Genomic DNA, 23,497 nt, shown 5'->3' on the forward strand with positions numbered 1-23,497 from the left:
TGTAAATTTCAGCATTTAATAACACATTATTAAAATCAAAAGTTGTAACCTGTATTTTTTTATGGACCTGAGTTAACACTAACTAACAGTTGCTTTTTTATGTTATCAAAGTAGAATAACTAGCTATTTGCTCTTTGGTAATGTTAATGCATTAACTAGTGAGATATTGTAAAGTGTTACCTATTGTTCTTTATAATTCTTTTGCAATTTAATCCGTTTTAAATATTTGTTTACTTTATACATTTTTGTGTATTGCTTTATTATATTTAAATGTTCAGTTCTTTTTGTTATAAGAAAGTTATTAAACCTGTTATAGTTTGACAACACTTTTTTTGCAACTTATTTCAATATTGTGATAATACCGTATACCGTGATAAAAGCTTCAGCAATTAACCGCAACATGAAAATTTGATACCGGCACATGCCTATACAGTATACTAGAATTTACTAGTTTAACACAGCAAATATTGTAGTATATTTTTTATCTGGTACAACGAAAAACAACAATACACAGAATTAAACTGGACAAAACAAACACAATGTTAGAAGACAAAAAAATAGAGAGAAAAAACAACGTAGGACTGTGCAATAACGTGGTCTTGCGAATCCTGTCGCCTCGCTCCTGAAATGCTCTCTCTGTGAGTTGGCACCACGTAGGAGAAGGAACAAAACCTCGCCGCAGCCGTAACACGCCGCAGATGCGTGCAGTGTAAAAAAAGGGTAGCTTCCCAACTTGATGCATGGCACATCTGCAAAACGAAATTCTAGCATTCATCATCTTCTTTCGAGCTATAGACAGCTGAGCTGAAGGTGTGGAAATAGCTAGGGCTGTTTTTTCCAAAAGCATTGCAAGCCTTGGTAGATCTTAGAGAACATTGGTGCCAATGGTTTCAATCTACTTAGGCTGGTGATGCTGTTAGGAAATACAGGTCAGGTCAGGTCAACTTTATTTATATAGCGCTTTTAACAATGTAGATTGTTTCAAAGCAGCTTTACAGTGTTAAACAGGAAAATAATGCAGCACAATTTTATTCAGCTGTATAGCCATTCTGGAAAAAACGCTGATGTCATCAGTTAATTTCAATTATCATACAGTGACAGTGTGGGCTTTAGATCAATAATTCGATCAGTAATTTAGTTTAAATGGTTAATTTAGTTTATTATTTAGATTTATTTCGATGCTTAGTTGAAAAATTTAGTGTCCCAACTGAGCACGCCAAGCCAGAGGCAACAGTGGCAAGGAAACCAAAACCCCATTAGGTGACCTAATGGAGAAAAATAAACCTTGGGAGAAACCAGGCTCAGTCGGGGTGCCAGTTCTCCTCTGGCCAATTAACAAACAGCGTAGTATTATTATTATTATTATTCTGGCAGTTTTACAGCTCGGAGGTCATAATAGATCAGAATATTCGAGGGACCGGGGGCAACATGCTGGAGACGGGTTTATTGAGGATGATGTTGATTAAATAATTATTAAAGTGCAATATTCGAATGATCGGAGGCAACGCGCTGGAGACGGGTTTATTGAGGATGACATATCGATTTAAGTATTATTTAATTGTAATATTCGAACAATCTGAGTCAGCACGCCGGAGACGGGTTTATTGAGATGCCGTGTCGATGAGGCAGTTGCAGGGGGAGTCTAATCACGGTCTCTGCAGACACTTCGGGGTCCTGTGTTGGTCTTCTCTGGGCGCAGGTCCACCATCTGAACTGGATATGGCCCGGATCCGGCTGACTGCAGTAAACCTCGGGATAAAACAGAGAGACTATCATTAGCGTAGATGCCATTCTTCTGATGATGTAACGAGTACATCAGGTGTTATGGGAAGTGTTCCCGGTTCCGGCTGACCTAGTTAATGCAGCCTAACAATCATTTCATTGAAAAAGTGTTTTATGTGTATGCCAGTAAAGAGATGTGTTTTTAGTCTAGATTTAAACTGACAGAGTGTGTCTGCTTCCCGAGCAATGTTAGGAAGACTGTTCCAGAGTTTAGGTGCTAAATAGGAAAACGATCGACCGCCTGCAGTTGATTTGGATATTCTCGGTATGATCAACTGGCCAGAATTTTGAGACCGCAGTAGACGTGATGGAGTATAATATGTTAAGAGCTCGCTCAAGTATTGGGGAGCTAAACCATTTAGTGCTTTGTAAGTAATAAGTAAGATTTTAAAATGTATGCGATGTTTAATAGGCAGCCAGTGCAGTGTTGACAGAACTGGGCTAATATGGTCATACTTCCTGGTTCTAGTAAGAACTCGAGCTGCTGCGTTTTGGACCAGCTGGAGTTTATTTATTATGCGAGCAGGGCAACCACCCAGTAGAGCATTACAATAATCTAGCCTTGAGGTCATGAACGCATGAACTAACAGTTCAGCATTTTGCATTGAGAGCATGTGCCGTAATTTAGATATATTTTTAAGATGGTAGAAAGCAGTTTTACAGATGCTAGAAACGTGGCTTTCAAACGAAAGATTGGTATCAAAGAGCACACCCAGGTTCCTCACTGACGACGAGGACTTGACAGAACAGCCATCAAGTGTTAGACAGTATTCTAGGTTACTACTTGTGGGGCTTTTTTGTCCAATCATTAAAAATTCAGTTTTTTCTGAATTGAGTTGCAGGAAATTACCGGTCATCCAATGTTTTATATCAGCTATGCATTCCGTTAATCTTGTGAATTGGTAAGTTTCTTCAGGGCGTGAAGAAATATAGAGCTGAGTATCATCAGCATAACAATGAAAACTAACGCCATGCTTCCTAATGATATCTCCCAGTGGTAGCATGTACAGGGTGAAGAGTAGCGGTCCTAGCACTGAGCCTTGTGGTACTCCATACTGAACTTGCGATCGGTGTGACATATCTTCATTTACTACTACAAACTGATAACGGTCGCATAGGTATGATTTAAACCATGATAATGCAATTCCACTAATACCTACATAATTTTCGAGTCTATTCAAAAGAATGTTGTGGTCGATAGTATCAAATGCAGCGCTAAGATCGAGTAACACTAATAGAGAGATACAGCCACGATCGGATGATAAGAGTAAATCATTTGTAACTCTGATGAGAGCAGTCTCAGTGCTATGATACGGTCTAAATCCTGACTGGAAATCCTCACAGATACCATTTCTTTCTAAAAAGGAGCATAATTGTGAAGACACTGCCTTTTCAAGTATTTTTGAAAGAAAGGGTAGATTTGAGATTGGTCTATAATTGACTAAATCTGTAGGATCAAGTTGCGTTTTTTTAATAAGTGGTTTAATAATAGCCAACTTAAAAGTTTTCGGTACATATCCTAATGACAAAGATGAATTAATGATATTAAGAAGAGGATCTATGACCTCTGGTAGCATCTCTTTTAATAGCCTAGTCGGTATAGGGTCGAGCATACATGTTGTCGATTTTGATGATTTAACGAGTTTAGCCAATTCTTCTTCTCCTATAGCAGTGAATGAGTGTAATTTTTCCTCAGTGACACTACAATGCTCTGTCTGATGACGGCTGCATGGTTAAAAATTTTTTCCTAATATTATCAATCTTACATGTGAAGAAGTTCATAAAGTCATTACTGCTGTGCTGTTTACAATCATCAGAAGTTGAAGCTTTATTTTTGGTTAATTTAGCCACTGTATCGAATAAATACCTTGGGTTGTGTTTGTTTTCTTCCAAGAGAGTTGAGAAATAAGCAGATCTAGCAGTTTTTACGGCCTTTCTGTATGTGATCATGTGCTCTTTCCACGAATTACGAAATACCTCTAATTTTGTTTTCTTCCAGCTGCGCTCCATTTTTCTGGCTGCTGTTTTAAGGGCCCGGGTGTGCTCGTTGTACCACGGTGTTGGACTATTTTCTTTAATCTTCTTTAAGCGCAGAGGAGCAACTGTGTCTAAAGTACTGGAAAAGAGAGAGTCAGTAGTTTCTGTTGCAACATCGAGTTCTTCTATACTATCTGGGATGCTGAGGAGATGATACTGATGAGGAAGAGTATTTAAAAAGCGATCTTTAGTAGCGGCAGTGATTGTCCTGCCATTTTTGAAGCGAGGGGGCGGCTTTGCAGCCTTAGCTAAATTAAGTATACATGATACTAAGTAATGATCTGAGATGTCATCGCTCTGCTGCAGAATTTCAACGGTATCAACATTTATTCCATGTGACAATATTAGGTCTAAAGTATGATTATGGCGATGAGTGGCTCCTGACACGTGTTGCCTAACTCCAATAGAGTTTAGTGTGTCTTTAAATGCTAATCCCAATACGTCTTTTCCGTTGTCTACATGGATATTAAAATCACCAACAATTAGTTCTTTATCTACGGCCAGTACTAACTCTGATAGAAAATCAGCAAATTCTTTGATAAAGTCTGTATTATGCCCTGGTGGCCTGTATACAGTAGCTAACACAAATGTTGAACGGGTTTTATCATGTACACTACATAGCGTTACATAAAGCACCAAAACTTCGAAGGAATTATATTTGAAACTAGACTTCTGAGTAATACTGTAGATATTATAAATTACAGCAACCCCTCCCCCTTTACCTTTCAGACGCGGCTCATGTTTATAACAATAATCTTGGGGGGTGGGCTCATTTAAGGTAATGTAGTCGTCAGGTTTTAGCCAGGTTTCTGTCAAACAGAGCACATCTAGATTATTATCTGTAATAATATCATTAACAATAAGCGCTTTTGGGGAAAGGGATCTAATATTCAGCAACCCAAGCTTTATCAATTGTTCATCTGTATTATATCTTTTGTTTATTTGTTGGATGTCAATTACATTTTTACTGTTGAATGGTTTTGATGTTTTTTTGTAATTACTAATTCGGGGAACAGACACAGTCTCTATATGATAATATCTAGCTGAAAGAGTCTCTATGTGCTGGGATTTATCTGACTCCGGTAACGTGAGACAGCTAGCAGACGGTCGGTTTAGCCAAGCAGACGGTCGGTTTAGCCATGGTCCCAGGTCATTTTGAAATCATTTTGATAAAGCACAACTGGACCCAATATTCCTAAATTCTAATTGGTCAACGTATGCCCAATCAAAAGGTGCATTCAATTCACCATAAAAATGATGTATTTGCATCATACACTAAAGTGTCATAAACTCGAGGTCTGTGCAAAGTCATGTGCCTTGCAGCATTCGTATCTTGCTCCCATAAAAAAATATATATATATTTTGCCTCACTCCCATCCACATCTTTTACACTTCGTACCACTCCCAGCCCTCAAGGTGAGGTTTACACCCCCACCTCCTGTTTGATTCTGTCTCGTTCCAGTACCAAAGGCAATTTTTCCCAATACCCCAGCCTACACACACAATGGTTTAGACCTCACATTGTTGCATTTGTCACACCAGGCATAAGAAAGATGCCTTCCCTTGCTGCTTTGTAAAATCAAAAAACATTAAGAATATCCAACCCTGCTCCTATAAACTGATTATTTTTATTTTTGTTACTGAACAGACGAATAACACACACAACATGCTGTACCTTTCATTTTATTTTTAGATATTTATCTTTTGTGGGCCTTGTGAGTAATTTCTTTCTCCCGTTTCCCAAGCGCTCCTCAGTGTCTTCCCTCCCGTACTCAGCATTTCGAAACTTGACTGGACTCTGTTGCATCGGGTCCAACGGATCCCGTGATAGTCCCACGGGATTGCAGACCTCAACTGTAAACCATAGTCAAAAAAAAACATAGGACAGTAGCCACGTTTACATGCGCACTTTTTTGTCATTCAGATTAAAAATCATTCCATTTGAAAGATTCGGTGGACTGTTTACATGAGGCGTTATCTAAACCGATCTGGTGTTTACATGTGCTTACTTTCAGTCGGAATCATTTTGTGGCATGCGCACACAGTTTGTCTACCGCATCAGATTTGTTAGTATCATGGATCAATAGTTCTGTGTTGGTAATTTTTCTGTGCGCGGACATGCAGTAGTATAAACTAATTTGTCCTATACAATGGCTATTTCAACAGCTGTGAATGATGAATGCGGAATCAAAATTAATTCAATTCATTTATTTTGAAAAACACAAAATTAACTATAACTTAGCACCCAAATTATTAATAAAAACATAGGATTTACGGTGAAACATGAATGAAAGCAAGACGTGCTCCGCATCATTAGTACTAAACGCATATACTGTATTTCAGATGATTAAGGAAAGATACCATAATCACAAAGGTATAAATATTAACAAAAGTAATTAAAGTAGACTGTGGGTAATGTTACTTAACCAATTTGAAGTAGTTGTTTAACTTTTTTTTTTTTATTATTATATCTAACTTACGAGAAACAAAATGTCGACACGTCCTCTCCAGCAGCTTGAAAATGTTCCTTGTTCCAATGGCAACTCTCAACGGCCACCAGGACTTATACAGTTTTATAAAAGCTATACATTATTCGTTGTAAAGTGTAAGAATCACCTCAGAAAAATTAATTCTTCTGTCAGGCGCAGTTGAAGCCTCGGACAAACGCTGTCCAGATGAGATGGTGTAGCCAGGCTATGTCTGTGTCATTATTCCAACATCATGTTCATTACATGTTACGAAATAAAAAGATTAATACCTCAGAAAAATGAACTTTCCTCTCTTGTCAACATTAACCTGGTGTGAGCGGGGCGCGCGCTCTTCAGTTGTGGAGGCGCGAGCGCTATATATCACGTCACAGAAAGACGTGCACTCGAAGTAATCGGATTTGGTAATTTACATGGTGGAATATATATGGAGCTTTTTCGTTCGGATTAGACTTTTAAACCGATTACAGTGATCCATGTAAACGCACCGAGTAGGTGCGTTTACATGGAGCACTGTAATCGGTTTAAAAGTCCAATCCGAATGAAAAAGCTCCATATAAACACCTCAATCGGAATAAAAATGCCCAAACCGAATTAACTTGTAATCGGTTTGAGAGGGGTGGGATAAACCTTTTCATGAACCGATCAAACGAAAAATTCCACCATGTAAACGATCTGATCCGATTACTTTGAGTGCACGTCTTTCTGTGACGGGATATACAGCGCGCGCCTCCACAACTGAAGAGCGCGTGTCGCGCTCACACCAGGCTAATGTTGACAAGAGAGGAAAGTTCATTTTTCTGAGGTATTAAACTTTTTTATTTCATAAGTTATGAACATGATGTTGGAATAATGACACAGACAGCCTGGCTACAGCATCTCATTTTGACAGCGTTTGTCCGAGGCTTCAACTGCGCCTGACAGAAGAATTAATTTTTCTGAGGTGATTCTTACACTTATAATAAATAATAAATAGCTTTTATAAAACTGTATAAGTCCTGGTGGCCGTTGAGAGTTGCCATTGCAACGGGGAACATTGAAGCTGCTGGAGAGAATGTGGCGATATTTCTCTGTTTCTCGTAAGTTGTATAAAAAATTTTCAACAACTGCTTCAAATTGGTTAAGTAACATTACCCACGGTCCACTTTAATTACTTTTGTTAATATTTATAGCCTACCTCTGTGATTATCGTATCTTTCCTTAATCATCTGAAATATTTATGCTTTTAGTATGTATCTAGCCTACTAGTAATGATGCGGAGCACGTCTTGAATGCTTTCATTCATGTTTCACCGTATGTTTTTATTAATAATTTGGGTGCATTTTATTGTTAATTTTGTGTTTTTCAAATTAAATTAACTGAATTCATTTTGAGTCCACATTCATCATTCACAGCTGTTGAAATAGCCATTGTATAGAACATAAATTAGGTTAAACTACTGCATGTCTGCCCACAGAAAAATAATTAAATATAAAAATTACCAACACAGAATTATTGATCCACGAACGTCGCCGTTATTATAATTGGCAACGTTACGAATCTATGCGACAGACAAACTGTGCGCGCATGTCACAAAATGATTCAGATTGAAAGTCAGCACATGTAAACACCAGATCGGCTTAGATAACGTCCCATGTAAACAGTCCACCGAATATTTCAATCGGAATGATTTTAATCGGAATGACAAAAAAGTGCGCATGTAAACATGGCTAGTGCGTCTTAAAGCAGATGTTAATTTGCGCTGCTATTGGTAGATTGCGTTGCTCATTATGGAAAAGATCCAGCTGCACTTGGAATAACCAATGAATTGTCATTGTGATATGATGTCAAATGACTCTTCTCACTTTACAAGTCGGATGTCCGACATTGAGTTTGGTCATTTTCAAGTGAAAAGGGAGAATTCCAATTTCCAAAACTCAACCTGGGATTCTCTTCCCTCCACTTGGAACAACCAATGGACAATGAATAATTACAAATTCAATGTCCAAACATAAGTAGTGGTCGTTTTCAAGTTAGAGAATACCTATTTCTGAGTCTGGAAAGTAGCAGCAAATGCATTTCATGGAATTAAATACTGAAAGAAAGTAGAGGAAGTGTATTAATCACCCCTGCTCAAAACCTACTTTTTGCTTCAAACAAATCCACTCAAATCTACTTCCTCTTGCAGGTCTCACACTCTTCACTACTCCTTTTTAAACGTGGACAAGCACAGCCAATGGATGGATTCCCTCATGGAGTCGGCTCCTGACGCCAGGCCGTCAGACTGCTTGGAGGAAGAGGAGGAGGACACCACCTCCAACAAATCGGACTACACTGGCCACGTCCTAGCGCTCAACGGCCACAAGAAGTACTTCTGCCTATTCAGGCCAGTGTTTACGGGGGAGGAAGCCGAATGTAGCAGGTGGTCCGACGAGGATGCGTCGACGGCCGGGCCAAGCAAAGCCTCGAGGTCCCGGTCAAGTTCCCGCCAGAAGGCCACCACTCTAGAGATCCACCACAAACTGGACCGACTGGGTCTGTGGATGGAGAGGCTCATGGAGGGAACTCTACCAAGACACTATGTTCCGGCCTGGCCCGGTCTGGATACCATAACGCCACAGAAATAAGACTCCCGTGTGCCCTCAGGCCTGTTGCAGGAGGCATGCTGTAGTGACGTGAAAGATGTCGAATTCTAGCTTTCAGCATCTTTTCTATCCAAATTACTTGGTTATTATGTGATATTAAGTTATTCTGTAAAACGCACTGGTTATGAGTAGAGGTTTTCTTCATTTAGAGCACCATGTGCTCGTCCGCTGCTTAAAGGGGCAAAACTCCTTTCCATCTGCAACGTACACTGTCTTTTTGTTAGTATGGTTGTTTCATTGCTGTATGAATGCCAATATCCAGATAAAGCCACTCTGTGTAGCTTCCAACAGGGCTAAATGTGTCTCAACACAGCTGGATATATGGCGGCTAAGGCCCACCCTTATGATTTTGTCCAGGGCCCTGTGAATTCAAGCGATGGCCCTGGCTTCACAGAAGCAGTTTGTAGTAAGGTAACCTTTCTGCCTTTTTTCCAGTCACTTTTTGGATTATAGAAATAAGAAAGTGTGTGTGTGTGTGTGTACGCGTGTGTGCGTGCGGTTTAGTCAACCCATTCTCTTTATGCAAAATCTCTAACTACAAATTTACTAAACTCTGGTGCATGAAAAGGTCACTATGTTAAGTTTTGAAAGCTTGAGAATATACTTAGGTTTTGCTGCCATTTGTGCATGTGCTGCCTTTCATACCCCATATTTTAATGTCATTTGTTTCATGTTTTGCACTTTGATGACTTGCTTAGGATTCTTTAATTCATAAACGTAATAATATTTAAATAGAGGTTCTAACTGCATCTGAATTAACATAACCAGTTGAATCAGGTTAAGAATGTCTCTAGATCATCAGTTGGCATTTTCTTTTAAGAAAATGACACTTTTTTTATGTTGCACTTTTTTTGTGGTTGATTTGCATAAATAATAATAATAATAAAGTTTGTACTGTAGCAACATGTGTATACTCATATTTGTAACTGTATTGACTGTATTTATTGAAAAATAATAATAAATACAAATGTACATTCAGCGTTCCCTATTAAACACCATTAATCCTCTAACCACACAGTAAAACTCTCAGGTACAAAGACTTTCTTGTCCAGAGTCGGCTTTTTAAAACTCGTTCCGAATATTCCCTTTCTTCATTAAGTCCTCTGGACCAAAAGATGCAGGCAGCAGTTCCTCAACGGTCATCTCCACATAAGAACCGTCAGGTTTGGACAAATACACATCCCAGTTAGCACCAAACTGCAGGTGTAAAGAAAAATAACATTCTTAATGAAACCTGAGTATGCTTGTTTAGTTTTAGTTTAAAAACTGTGGTAAATGACACTTGCCTCCCTCATGAACTGCCTGCAGCCTCCACAGGGGGAAATGAAGTGCTCACCCATATCACTGAAAGAGCAGAAGACACTTGTATTATACTAAAAGAGTCATCTTCCAAACATGGAACTAGTTCAAATAGTTACAAATGTTATAGTGCTTGTATTCCGCCACTAGAGGGCCTGTCGAATACAGTAGAAGTTTACCTCGCGATAGCAATGGCTTTGAAATCCCGGTAGCCCTCGGATACAGCTTTTGAGATGGCAGTTCTCTCAGCACAGATTCCCAAGTTGAAGCACGCGTTTTCCACATTACAGCCTGATGTCGAGCAATAATGAAAATTAGCATACAGTGCTGTTTATAATTGTAGAAATCAATGGCCTGGTTTCACAGACAGAGTTTAGATTAAGCCAGGAATAGGCCTTCGTTAAAATAGGATATTTAAAGGGATAGTTCACCCAAAAACGAAAATGTTTTTCTGCTTACCCCTTAGGCATCCAAGATGTAGGTGTCTTCGTTTCTTCAGTAGAACACAAATTAAGATTTTTAACTCCAACCGTTGCTGTGTGTCACTCATATAATGCTTGTCAATGGGGTCGAATTCTATTAGAGTAAAAAAAACTTGTGACGACACCTTGATGTTTAAGACACGAAACGATCGGTTTCTGAGAGAAACCGAACGGTATTTATGCAATTAATTTCACCTCATATCAGACGAATGCTTCAGCTCTCCAGACTGCCATCACTTCCCGACCCGTGAGTGAGGTCAAATAGCATCCGGGTCATAGATATATACATAGATTCCTCATTAGTGCCTGCGTGGATCGCTCGAATGAGGATCTACGTATACATATCTATGACCCTGCCGCTATTTGACCTTACTGACAGGATGTGATGGCAGTCTGGAGAGCTAAAGGGTTTGTCTGATATTATGAGGTGAAATTAATTGCATAAATACCGTTCGGTTTCTCTCAGAAACCGATCGTTTCGTGTCTTAAGACATCAATGTGTCGTCACAAGCCGCGGGGTTTAATTTGAAGTTGTCTGTCCATGTTTTTTTTACTCTAATAGAATTCGACCCCATCGACAAGCATTATATGAGTGACACACAGCAACGGTTGGAGTTAAAAATCTTGATTTGTGTTCTACTGAAGAAACGAAGACACCTACATCTTGGATGCCTTAGGGGTAAGCAGAAAAACATCACATTTTCGTTGTTGGGTGAACTATCCCTTTAAGTAGCTTTTTAAAAAAAAAAAAATGCCTTAGAAAGAAAACAAACATTACTAATGTGCATCTGGAGATAAAACAATGACACTGACAAATTTTACGATATGTCAGTGCAAGTTGCTTTTATATCTTACAATTTAAAGGGATAGTTTACCCAAAAATGACCATTCAATCATCATTTACTCACCCTCAAGCTCTCGGATTTCATAAAAAATATCTTAATTTGTGTTCCGAAGAGGAACGAAGTTCTTATGGGTTTGGAACGACATGGGTGAGGAATTAATTACAGATTTATCATTTTTGGGTGAACTATCCCTTTAAACCTTGTCTGTGAAACCGCATTTCTAGGACTCTAGTATGATTTAGTCGTTTAATTGATTGTTTAATTGATATATTGTCCTAAAAAAAAAAACTAGACCTAAACCTACCCATTGGTAACCCTGTTGAAATATTAAACTAATTTAAGTAATTAAGTTTAAAATGGCCGTGCCTGCTGTTTTGTTAAAAATAAGGTGGAAAATGTTTGAATCAGTTACTGAAAGCAACTTGCACTGACATATATTAAAATGTAATATCTTAAAAATGATGACAGAATTTTCATTTTGGGTAAACTATCCCTTTAACTGTTAAACGGATCGTTTAACCAAAAATTACAATTCTGTCATCATTTACTCACCCTCAAGTTGTTCCAAACCTGTATGAGTTTCTTTGTTCTACTGAACACAAAAGAAGATATTTTGAAGAATATGGGGAACTAAACAGTTGATGGACCCCATTGACTTCCATAGTAGGGGGGAAAAAATACTATGGAAGTCAATGGGGTCCATCGACTGTTTGCTTACTGACATTTTTCAAAATATCTTCTTTTGTGTTCAGCAGAACAAAGAAATTCATACAAATTTGGAACAACTTGAGGGCGAGTAAATTATATAATTTTAATTTTTGAGTCAACTATCCCTTTAAAACAGCTCAAACACGCATTTTAGTCTTGGACTATAGGCTTAAAGGGGTTAGTTCACCCAAAAATGATAATTCTGTCATTAATTACTCACCCTCATGTCATTTCGAACTTGAAAGTGGCCCTTGTGTTGCTGTCTATGGTCAGAAAGCTCTCGGATTTCATAAAAAATATCTTAATTTGTGTTCTGAAGATGACCGAAGGTCTTACGGGTTTGGAACGACATGATAATATAATTTTTGGGTGGACTAACCCTTTAAGTCTAAGTCACATTTCAAGACCCTATATGATTTAGTCGTTTAATTGATTGTTTAATTGATATATTGTCCTACTTCTAACCTACCCTAGTCCTAAACCTACCCATTGTTAACCCTGTTGAAATATTAAACTAATTTAAGTAATTAAGTTTAAAATGGCCGTGCCTGCTGTCTTGTTAAAAATAAGGTGGAAAAAGTTTGAATCAGGTCTCCTCATGTTGGAGTACAGTTGGCTAGATGGCGCTGTCACAAAAAAAACTACGGTCCAAGAAATGTGATCCTGAAACTGCGGCGGTCCTAACAGTGCAGCCGCCGGTATTGCAGGCAGATAATATTGGTGAAACCGGGCATAAGTGTCCAAATATGTTATATCACACTGTAAACACATATGAGGTACATCTTGAACTTGTGTTTTGTACAGTTTTATTTGTATTGGCTGGTCAGAAGGGGGCCTGTCAGGTCAGGGGCCAAGGTTTTTATTTGCTTTCTGTGACGACAAAACAATCCTCTGCCACGGCCATGTTACTGCAGTGAATGACACATGGTTACTGAACAACATAGTGCTGTTTCACAGCAGATCAAGGCTGTCAGTTGAGCAGTGATCAACTGTAATACTTAATCGGATCAAAGAGTTATCATTGGTTAGCGAAAGCATGAGCTGTTCAGACCAAAAGAAGTTTATTTAAATGTGCTATTAGTATAGCCTACTTCTTTTAAACTAAGAATAACCAAGTATACTTTCAGTCTAATTTTATGTACTTCTCAGAAATATACTTAAATTTGCACTTAAGTATACTTGACTTAAAGAAAGGTCCAAGTAAATTTGGCCTATAATCTTTTGATCGATAATTCTAAGTAAGGCTTGTAGTTGTGTTTACTCTTTTGATTGAGTAGCCTATTAAAGGAACAATCCACTTTTTTTTAAAAAAGAGGCTCCTTTTCCAACTCCCCTAAAGTTAAATTTTTGGTCATTTTTTGAGCGAGATGCTAACGGTCTAATCAGATTCGATGATCTATATACTAAGCTATGCTAAAAGTGCTACTGCCAGACCCGGAGATCGGCTGAATGGATTCGAAAACGGTAAAACTCAACTGTTTAACTCTAGGGGAGTTGGAAAATGAGCCTATTTTCAAAAAAAGTGGAGTGTTCCTTTAAATTATTTTTTCCACTAAGTTTTACACACGTCTTATGAACTTACATTGTTTGAAAATATTTGTTAATAAAGAAAACTTTATAACTTTATTTACTTCAAATCTATTTTAAAGCTACACTATGTAACTTTTACGTCCACTAGAGGTCGCCTGTTCAAAACAAAGGCGTAGTTTGATGATGCCACGTTTGAGCGCAGAATCTTGGGACATGTGGTCTTTACCTCACAGCCGGTGGAAAAGAGTCAGGATAGGACTCGGGCAGACATCATGTTCATGGATGCGATTATTAACATTACTGTAGTATGAAGCAGAGCAGGACCGAGTGTTGTGGAGCGGAGCAAGGCCGCTGGAGCGATTGAAGAGCGGGACTGTTATTATGGCATAGTCGCCGGCGGGACTTTTATTATGACACAGTCGCCAGCGCCACTTCTGCTTTTCCAGTCATGAGTATGAGGTAACGCAACTCTGTTTATCGTATTAAATAAATCTGAGTGTGTTGAAAAGGAAGTTATGACGTTCGCTCTGTGGCTGCTATGACACTTGTTCACACTGCAGTGAGAGTAAAGCGTTTCTGCTAATTAAATCCGGAAACCGAGGGTGACGCAGATATGACGCAATCGACAGGCGACTCCCTCACACGCATAGCTCACACGTCCCGGTTCCTTGGTTAAAATAGCAATTTCTCACGATTTACAAATAGTTTGAAACATTTGGGATATTCTAAGTACTCAACTGAACAAAATATATAACACTGGCCTAGTGGTTTTTGGATATTTTACTGCAAAAATCTTACATAGTTCACCTTTAACTTGTTCCCCGCCATTGACTGATTTGTCCTGTTATCCATGTTTTCCCTGTTATACAGTAGGGGGCGCTATTACGCATCTTCTGAAAGAATACAGAATCTCCCGATCGAAACACAGACGAAGAAGAAGCAGAAATAAGTGATAGAAGCTTTGTTCATGCAAATGTAAAACAACGCGATCATCAAATATTAAACAGTATAAGTTCAAAACTGCCAAACGTTACGAATGAAATGTGAAGCTTTGGGGATGTTGATGGACTCGATCTACTCTACTCCATCGTTCTGAATCCAATCCGGATGTAGTCTTTGACAATTTAAAAACCATAATGTAAAGCTATCGTGTCTCCAGACTAAACCGCTCAATTCATATGGATTAGTTTTACGATATCTTGAAACGTTATAGTGGTAGTTGCGTAGCTGTCAATGGAAGGACAGAAAGCTCTCAGATTTCATCAAAAAGAGCTTAATTTGTGTCTCGAAGATGAATGACAGTCTTACGGGTTTGGAACGACATGAGGGTTAGTCTTCCTTCTGTTGCCAAGTAATGGTAAAATAACATATACGTAACCAGCACTGCTAAAATCGTCTGATATTTGTACAACTTAATGACTTTTACATGTCAGATATTCCCTTACCTGTGAAAACTATCCCGTCATGTGTCAGGAGTGCAGCCCCGACTCGGAACTTGCTGTAGGGGCAGTAGGCAAACTTCTTGGCCTCTAGGGACTTCCGAATCAACTCTTTTATTCCCAACAAGTTCCCATTCAACCCATTCACAAGCTCATGTCTCATCTTTTGGTCTTCCATGTTGCTATGTGTGTATGTATAGTCTTTCAGTGGCTCAACAGACTTGACTGTGAATTGTTTTTCCCAACATCCAATCCCCTTTTCCCAGATTTCCCACCTCCCTGATATTCTGTGTTTGATGTGTGTGATGCTGTCAAGCTGTAAGGTTATATAATATCCAGTCAGATTTGACAGCGACCTTTCCCTTAGCCCCACCGAAACAGTGAGGATGAGGTATAAAGGTCACTGCGTAATAATACACTGACATTCCCAATGGAATAACAATGAGAAAGCATTCGCTTTCCACAACAGACTGCTTGAGATAAATAGGCCAACAGTGATAGTAAGCTGGGAAAATACTCGATTTATTTATTTTATGGTCTCCTGCCTTGAAATAACATTAAAAATACGTCGAATAAAAAAGAGTTTAAATCAAGATGACTATTGAAGTTTGTAGAAATTTGATTTCGCACCAATACAATCCCGAATTTAACCACAAATGAAAGTCTCTGATATCCAAAAACCTTCCTGTTCAAATGTTTCTTGGTTTTTTTTTCATTCATAAATTGAGCAGTTTTTAACTCTTCGTTTGAGAATGTAAAAGAATAAAACAACTTTTAATGCTGGTATTCATCTTATCTAATAGACATTGACCGGCGTACTCGGTATACTGCGTCTTTTTGATGGTGTGGCAGTTCAACAACCTTTGGAAAACGAACATTCTAGCTGTCATTTTCGATTATCCATTTGATCCAGGAGTTGTAGTTGCGAACTTTGGTGTAGACTCCTGGGAAATAAGGGTTGGCACAGCTGATGCCCCAGGACACGATCCCCTCAAAATAACCATTACAGATGAGAGGCCCGCCAGAGTCGCCCTGCAGCCGAACACAGCACGATGTCACCACAGATCACACAGTGTTAAGCATGATACAATACTGAAAATGTGTTTTGTATGCACTTTCTCCTCTCTCTTGGATTCACCTGGCAGGAGTCTTTGCCGCCCAGCGGGGAGCCGGCGCACACCATGTTGTCTGTGATTCTGTAGTAGTAGTAGTATTGACACTGAGGGATGATCTGGACGTCCACAGCACGCAGGACGGGGGACAGGTAATAACTGTAGACCTGAGTGACGCCCCAGCCGCTCACCGTGCATATTGTGCCCCCTGGTAAAGGAGCGAGTGAGGCTGCCAGCACGGCTGGCTGAACGTTGGCATTGAGCTCTGCAGGCTTCTCCAACTGATGTACAGTTCCAAAAATGTATGAAAATATTATACATTGCATATTTAACACCTATAAACATGTAACTGTTTTCAACATTGATGATAAGCATGTTAGAATGATTTCTGAAGGATCATGTGACACTGAAGACTGGAGTAATGATGCTGAAAATTATATTTCAAAATATAATAAAATAGCAAACAGTAATTTTAATATTGTGTGTGTGTGTGTGTGTGTGTGTGTGTGTGTGTGTGTGTGTGTGTGTGTGTGTGTGTGTGTGTGTGTGTGTGTGTGTGTGTGTGTGTGTGTGTGTGTGTGTGTGTGTGTGTGTGTGTGTGTGTGTGTGTGTGACAATCCTTTGTTTAAAATTAAAATCAACATAAATTAAAGGCAGAATTAAACATAGATAGATAGATAGATAGATAGATAGATAGATAGATAGATAGATAGATAGATAGATAGATAGATAGATAGATAGATAGATGGATGGATGGATGGATGGATGGATGGATGGATGGATGGATGGATGGATGGATGGATGGATGGATGGATGGATGGATGGATGGATGGATGGATGGATGGATGGATGGATGGATGGATGGATGGATGGATGGATGGATGGATGGATGGATGCATACAGAAGATGATTTAGTAGATGATAGATAGATAGATGGATGGATGGATGGATGGATGGATGGATGGATGGATGGATGGATGGATGGATACAGAAGATGATTTAGTAGATAGATAGATAGATAGATAGATAGATAGATAGACAGACAGACAGACAGACAGACAGACAGACAGACAGACAGACAGACAGACAGACAGACAGATAAGATAAGATAAGATAGATGGACGGACGGACGGACGGACGGACGGACGGATGGATGGATGGATACAGAAGATGATTTAGTAGATAGATAGATAGATAGATAGATAGATAGATAGATAGATAGATAGATAGATAGATAGATAGATAGATAGATAGATAGATAGATAGATAGATAGATAGATAGATAGATAGATAGATAGATAGATAGATAGATAGATAGATAGATAGATAGATAGATAGATAGATAGATAGATAGATAGATAGATAGATGGATAGATGGATGGATGGATGGATGGATGGATGGATACAGAAGATGATTTAGTAGATAGATAGATAGATAGATAGATAGATAGATAGATAGATAGATAGATAGATAGATAGATAGATAGATAGATAGATAGATAGATAGATAGATAGATAGATAGATAGATAGATAGATAGATAGATAGATAGATAGATAGATAGATAGATAGATAGATAGATAGATAGATAGATAGATAGATAGATAGATAGATAGATAGATAGATAGATAGATAGATAGATAGATAGATAGATAGATAGATAGACTTTATTTTGAGGTCGTTTTTTGTCCATGATATATTAAGTATATATATATATATAGTTTGTTTCTTTTTGTTTTATTTTCGGCTTTATGCAATTGACCCAAACCAATGACTAGGATAAACAGACTTATTAACAAGAATGCTATATTTTTATTTGATGCTTAATGAACTTACTTTCAGGAGCATAATGTCACTATCAAATGTCCTGTAGTTGTACATGTAATACACCAGGACTCTGGACACATTGAACACCTGCTCAAAGCCTTCTTTTTTGGAGAGGTCATGTTCACTCAAAACCACTTTGATTAAATAGCTCCTGCGGACAGATCAGTTAACACCAGTAAAGTTAGTGCAATGAGCTGTAGATACACTATAGCATGTTTAGTGTGTTTAGTTCCTTGTCGATAAGCGAATTGTGATTGAAATACTCACGGCCTCCAGCAGTGGGCAGCAGTAACCACCCACTGCGGGTGAATGAGTGTTCCTCCGCAGTAATGATAGTTGTTGTACTGGACGGAGGCCTGGTACTTTATTGAATAGGGCTCAACCTCCTGTCCTCCGATGATTCTCTGCTGCAGCGAGCCTGTGAATGAGGAGAATAATGATAAAGTGAGACCTCATATGTGCTAGCTAAACAATAAATGCCAGCGGCCTGTGCTCACCAACGTCGTTTAATAATGTATGCGCAGAAAGCAACATCCAGTTACATATGGATTATATTTAGATGAGACCGTCGTGAGTTGCTCAGGTAATGCAGTGCTTTACCGTGAAGCGTCGAGATGATGAGGAGCAAGGCGTATTCAAGGCATTTCTTCATGTTTGAGGGGTCTGAAAAACACAGAGGACGTTTAGAGGTCGGAAAACAAACGGAGCACAATGCAGCTGTTGTCAGCAGCATCACGGTTTGGTCAAATATTAAAGCAAATGTCAAACAAAAGGTTACCCTGCTGGAAAAAATGTATACTAAAAGTAAAAGGTTTAGTTCAGCTGTTTTAAACTGGTTTAGCTGGTTGGTTTAACTAACTTTTTTTTATTAACATGTAAATATTGTCATCAATCAATCATCATCATTTTGAAATGTCTAGAACCGTTAATATGATGTGTGATGCACACTACTTGTATTAAAGCTGCACTATGTAACTTTTCCGTCCGCTAGAGGTTTGTCTATTCAAAACAAAGGCGTACTTTTATTACGCAAGTTTGAGCGCAGAATCTTGGGACATGTGGTCTTCACATCACAGCCGGTGGAAAAGAATCGGGATAGGACTCGGGCAGAAATCATGTTCATGGATGAGATTATTAACGTTACTGTAGTATGAAGCAGAATCACGGGCGGTTGATGATAAGAAGCGCACAACACAAGCCTCGCGAGCAGCGGGACCTTTATTATGGCATAGTCGCAGGCGGGACTTTTATTATGCACACTGCAGTGAGCGTAAACACATGTCCTGGTTCCTTGGTTAAAATAGCAATTTTCTCACTATTTACAAATAGTTGGAAACATTTGGGATATTGTAAGTACTCAACTGAACAAAATATATAACACTGGCCTAGTGGTTTCTGGATATTTTACAGAATTTTTTTACATAGTGCACCTTTAAACAAGGATGCATTAAATTGATCAAAAGTGACAATAAAGACACACAATGTGAGAATCCTAAACACAAAATGTATCACGGTTTTCACAAAAATATGAAGCAGCACAACTGTTCTCAACATTGATATTAATCAGAAATGATCATATTAGAATTATTTCAGATGGATCACGTGACACTGAAGACTGGAGTAATGATGCTGAAAATTGGCTGGAATAAATTACAATTGAGACGATATTAAAATAGAAAACAGTTCATTTAAATTTAAATAATATTTCACAAATGTTACTGTTTTTACTGTATTTTTAACTAAATAAATGCAGCCTTGGTGAGTAGAAGAGACTTCTTCTGCATAAAAGACATATCATACCGATCCCAAACTTTTTAATGGTATAGTATATATGACGTTATATGTATGATATTAATGACGTTTCCTACCTAAAAAAAAGAAATGGACAGGATAAAAACTCACCCTGAGCATCGAAAGCTCAATCCTGAGCAGCTAAATCCCACTAACTTCCTTCCGCACTACCTAATGTGAATATTGTCTTTGCTTTTATAGTGTAACCACATCTGTCCCTTTGGTTTTATAGTCTTGTTTGTACACTAACTGTTCTCAAGAACAAAAACGAGAACACGCCAGGACTTGGGCTGACCCAAAAGCTCTCAGTATCTGTGATCGCCTCCTCTTGTTTGATGCAAGACCTTGCCTTTGATTCGTGCACATTGTGCTGCTCTCTAAGGGGAAATCAAATATCTATAGACTCTCTCATTTGACAAAACGGTTTGTCAGAGAATAGGATATCAGGTGATGGCAAAATTGGGTGGAAAAGGCAATAGGATGGCGCTAAACAAAGCATCTGCGTACAAGGTCTTTTCCAATATCCCTTTACTGTAGAAACGCACGGCTGTATCCTCAGGGGAGAAGCTCCACCTAGAAGGATGAGTTTGCCATTTATCTCAAGTCCCTCCTTGGATGTAATGAATATGTATTCTGATAGTGCCTCGTGAGATCTGATCAGAAAAATAAATGTCAATTTCTCTCCTCTTATTGTTGAAAATCAAATGATGCCAAATATGAAATTCGTATTATTGGTGCTAGCGTGCTGCATTCTCTTTTACGTAACTCGTAATCTGTTCAGCCAGAGCATGTTATTGTTATTCTCTTTCCCTTGAGATGGGCAGTTACAGAAACATGGTGTGTATTTCTGAAACAAAATGCTTTTGTGGGGGTATAGGCAAATGTTCACTGCATCTGATGGACAACATGTTTGCGAGTTGCTGGCAGAACGGAGGTTTACATTTAAGGTGCGGTCACGTAAGCAAAATTTTGCAGGTAAAAAAGGTCCACTCTCTGTTGTCAACAGTGTATGAAGCACTAATGTAAAAAGTCACGACAACATATGTTTTTACTTTACTTCAACTCATCAAAATAAGCTTTTTAAAACTTGACTTTTTAAGTTACACGAGATTCAACTCATTTTTAAGTCAGTTTAATGTCATTTAAGTTGAAATGAAAAGTTGATTATAATTAAAAATTTAAGGAAGCACGATTTTTTTTCGGCATTGCAAAATTCCTATTGAATTGACTAGATTAACAGATATTATTTGAGTACAAAGATAAATGTGATCGCACCTTTAGAATCATTTATTAATTTTGTTAATGTTAATTTCAACATTATTTGATGCACTTTGAAGTAACATGAACTAACAATGAACGACTGTATTTTTATTAACTAACATTAACAAATATTAATAAATACTGTAACAAATGTATTGCTAATTGTTAGTTTATATTAGTTAATACATTAACTAATGTTAACAAATTAAACCTAACAGGAGCTCTATCGAGTTCCTTTACTGAACCCGTTCCTCTTTCTTCTTTCCAAAAGCTTCCTGCCGCTCCTCATAGCTACTGTCCAATCTAATAAAGGAAAAAGGCAACTTTTTAAATTATTGTTCTGTTAGCAAGCTAGCTGTGGCGAGCAGCGAGGCTGGGGAACCGTGAGAACGGGACATCATTAATGATGATGAGTGCCAGCTGCGCGCCGCATCGGCCTCGTGTCTCACAGAGGAGTGACGACAGTGAAGGACGAGAGATGACCAGGCCTGGAATTTGAGTTGTGTTTTGTTTACGTTTTGTTGTGTGTGCGTGGCAGTCAACCGTGAGGGGCTGCCGCTTTTACTTTCATTTTGTGTTTATTTTGAATTAAAGTATCCTGAATGTTCGCCTGTTCCCGCCTCCTTCTTCCCATACGAACAAACCCTGTTACACTAGCCTACTAGCTTAGCATAGTGATATGATAACTTGCTAAAGTTCCCTAATTTTGCTTTTTCAAAAATTACATTTCATGCAATGTGTAATACAGCTGTTTGTGAATGTAAAATGTCTTCAAAGTTTTAAAGATCAAAGTAAGTAACAAATAAAGTTATTGTCTTTTAAATGGAAGAATACATTCTGAACCAATCAGAGTAGACCAATCACAACAGACTGGGCCGCCTTACCAATCAGAGCAGAGTAGACCAATCAGAACAGACTGGGCCATCTAACCAATCAAAGCAGATTAGACCAATCACAACAGACTGTGCCGTCTGGCCAATCAGAGCAGAGTTGACCAATCACAACAGACTGGGCCATCTGACCAATCAAAGCAGATTAGACCAATCACAACAGACTGGGCCATCTAACCAATCAAAGCAGATTAGACCAATCACAACAGACTGTGCCGTCTGACCAATCAGAGCAGAGTTGACCAATCACAACAGACTGGGCCATCTGATCAATCAGAGCAGAGTAGACCAATCACAACACACTGGGCCAACTAACCAATCAAAGCAGATTAGACCAATCACAACAGACTGTGCCGTCTGACCAATCAAAGCAGATTAGACCAATCACAACAGACTGGGCCATCTAACCAATCAAAGCAGATTAGACCAATCACAACAGACTGTGCCGTCTGACCAATCAGAGCAGAGTTGACCAATCACAACAGACTGGGCCATCTGATCAATCAGAGCAGAGTAGACCAATCACAACACACTGGGCCATCTGACCAATCAGAGCAGAGTAGACCAATCACAACAGACTGGGCCATCTAACCAATCAAAGCAGATTAGACCAATCACAACAGACTGTGCCATCTGATCAATCAGAGCAGAGTAGACCAATCACAACACACTGGGCCATCTGATCAATCAGAGCAGAGTAGACCAATCACAACACACTGGGCCATCTGATCAATCAGAGCAGAGTAGACCAATCACAACAGACTGTGCCGTCTGACCAATCAGAGCAGAGTAGACCAATCACAACACACTGGGCCATCTGACCAATCAGAGCAGAGTAGACCAATCACAACAGACTGTGCCATCTGACCAATCAGAGTAGAGTAGACCAATCACAACAGACTGTGCCGTCTGACCAATCAGAGCAGAGTTGACCAATCACAACAGACTGGGCCATCTGACCAATCAGAGCAGAGTAGACCAATCACAGCAGACTGGGCCATCTGACCAATCAGAGCAGAGTAAGCGCTGGGAAAGAAGGGGTTTAGAGAGACTGAATTTTCGAACAAACCTTTTTCAGACCCTTTGAGAAATGTGGTGAAGTGCAATGTATGATAAAATTAAAGTGTTTTTGACCTTAGATGCATGTACCTATGGTAGGCCACTCTAAAACAAAACGATCACCATTTCTTGTTTGTTTGATTTTTGTGGGGTTTTGTTTTTGCAAAGGTCCCTTTATAGGGGCTCTCTACTATCTTTCTCCAACCAAAGTGACTTAAACACACCTGATGTCGCAATTACAACTTCCCAAAAGGACTTGAATGCACTGAGACTTTAAAAAGTGGAAGGATTTATAACGGCGTTTGATTAATTATAAGAATGTTATTT

General features: G+C 38.8%; 3 protein-coding genes across 3 annotated transcripts in view; 1 reads left to right on the top strand and 2 right to left on the bottom strand.

Annotated features, from left to right (window-relative positions):
- dnajc16l (DnaJ (Hsp40) homolog, subfamily C, member 16 like) overlaps positions 1-9,963 on the top strand; it is a 30,963-nt gene extending 21,000 nt beyond the window's left edge. Inside the window, exon 15 of the mRNA XM_079843736.1 lies at positions 8,473-9,963. Within this exon, the coding sequence (XP_079699862.1) occupies positions 8,473-8,911 (439 nt within the window). The 3' untranslated portion in view covers positions 8,912-9,963. The remainder of the gene's footprint in view (positions 1-8,472) is intronic.
- cdab (cytidine deaminase b) lies at positions 9,825-15,455 on the bottom strand. The gene is made up of 4 exons (XM_079843737.1): positions 15,239-15,455; positions 10,408-10,519; positions 10,216-10,273; positions 9,825-10,126 (listed from the first exon to the last, which is right to left on the bottom strand). The coding sequence occupies exons 1-4, from the start codon at positions 15,408-15,410 to the stop codon at positions 9,992-9,994; spliced, it is 477 nt and encodes a 158-aa protein (XP_079699863.1). The 5' UTR covers positions 15,411-15,455; the 3' UTR covers positions 9,825-9,991.
- A 279-nt stretch (positions 15,456-15,734) lies between these two features.
- On the bottom strand, positions 15,735-20,163 carry LOC307142793 (trypsin-3). The gene is made up of 6 exons (XM_079843903.1): positions 20,073-20,163; positions 18,771-18,833; positions 18,438-18,588; positions 18,180-18,321; positions 16,371-16,625; positions 15,735-16,264 (listed from the first exon to the last, which is right to left on the bottom strand). Exons 2-6 carry the CDS (start codon positions 18,820-18,822, stop codon positions 16,112-16,114), a joined length of 753 nt encoding a protein of 250 aa, XP_079700029.1. The 5' UTR covers positions 18,823-18,833; positions 20,073-20,163; the 3' UTR covers positions 15,735-16,111.
- Positions 20,164-23,497: the final 3,334 nt, after the last annotated feature.

The sequence above is a fragment of the Gobio gobio genome, assembly GCF_949357685.1.
Source record: "Gobio gobio genome assembly, chromosome: 19".
Classification (NCBI taxonomy): Eukaryota; Metazoa; Chordata; class Actinopteri; order Cypriniformes; family Gobionidae; genus Gobio; species Gobio gobio.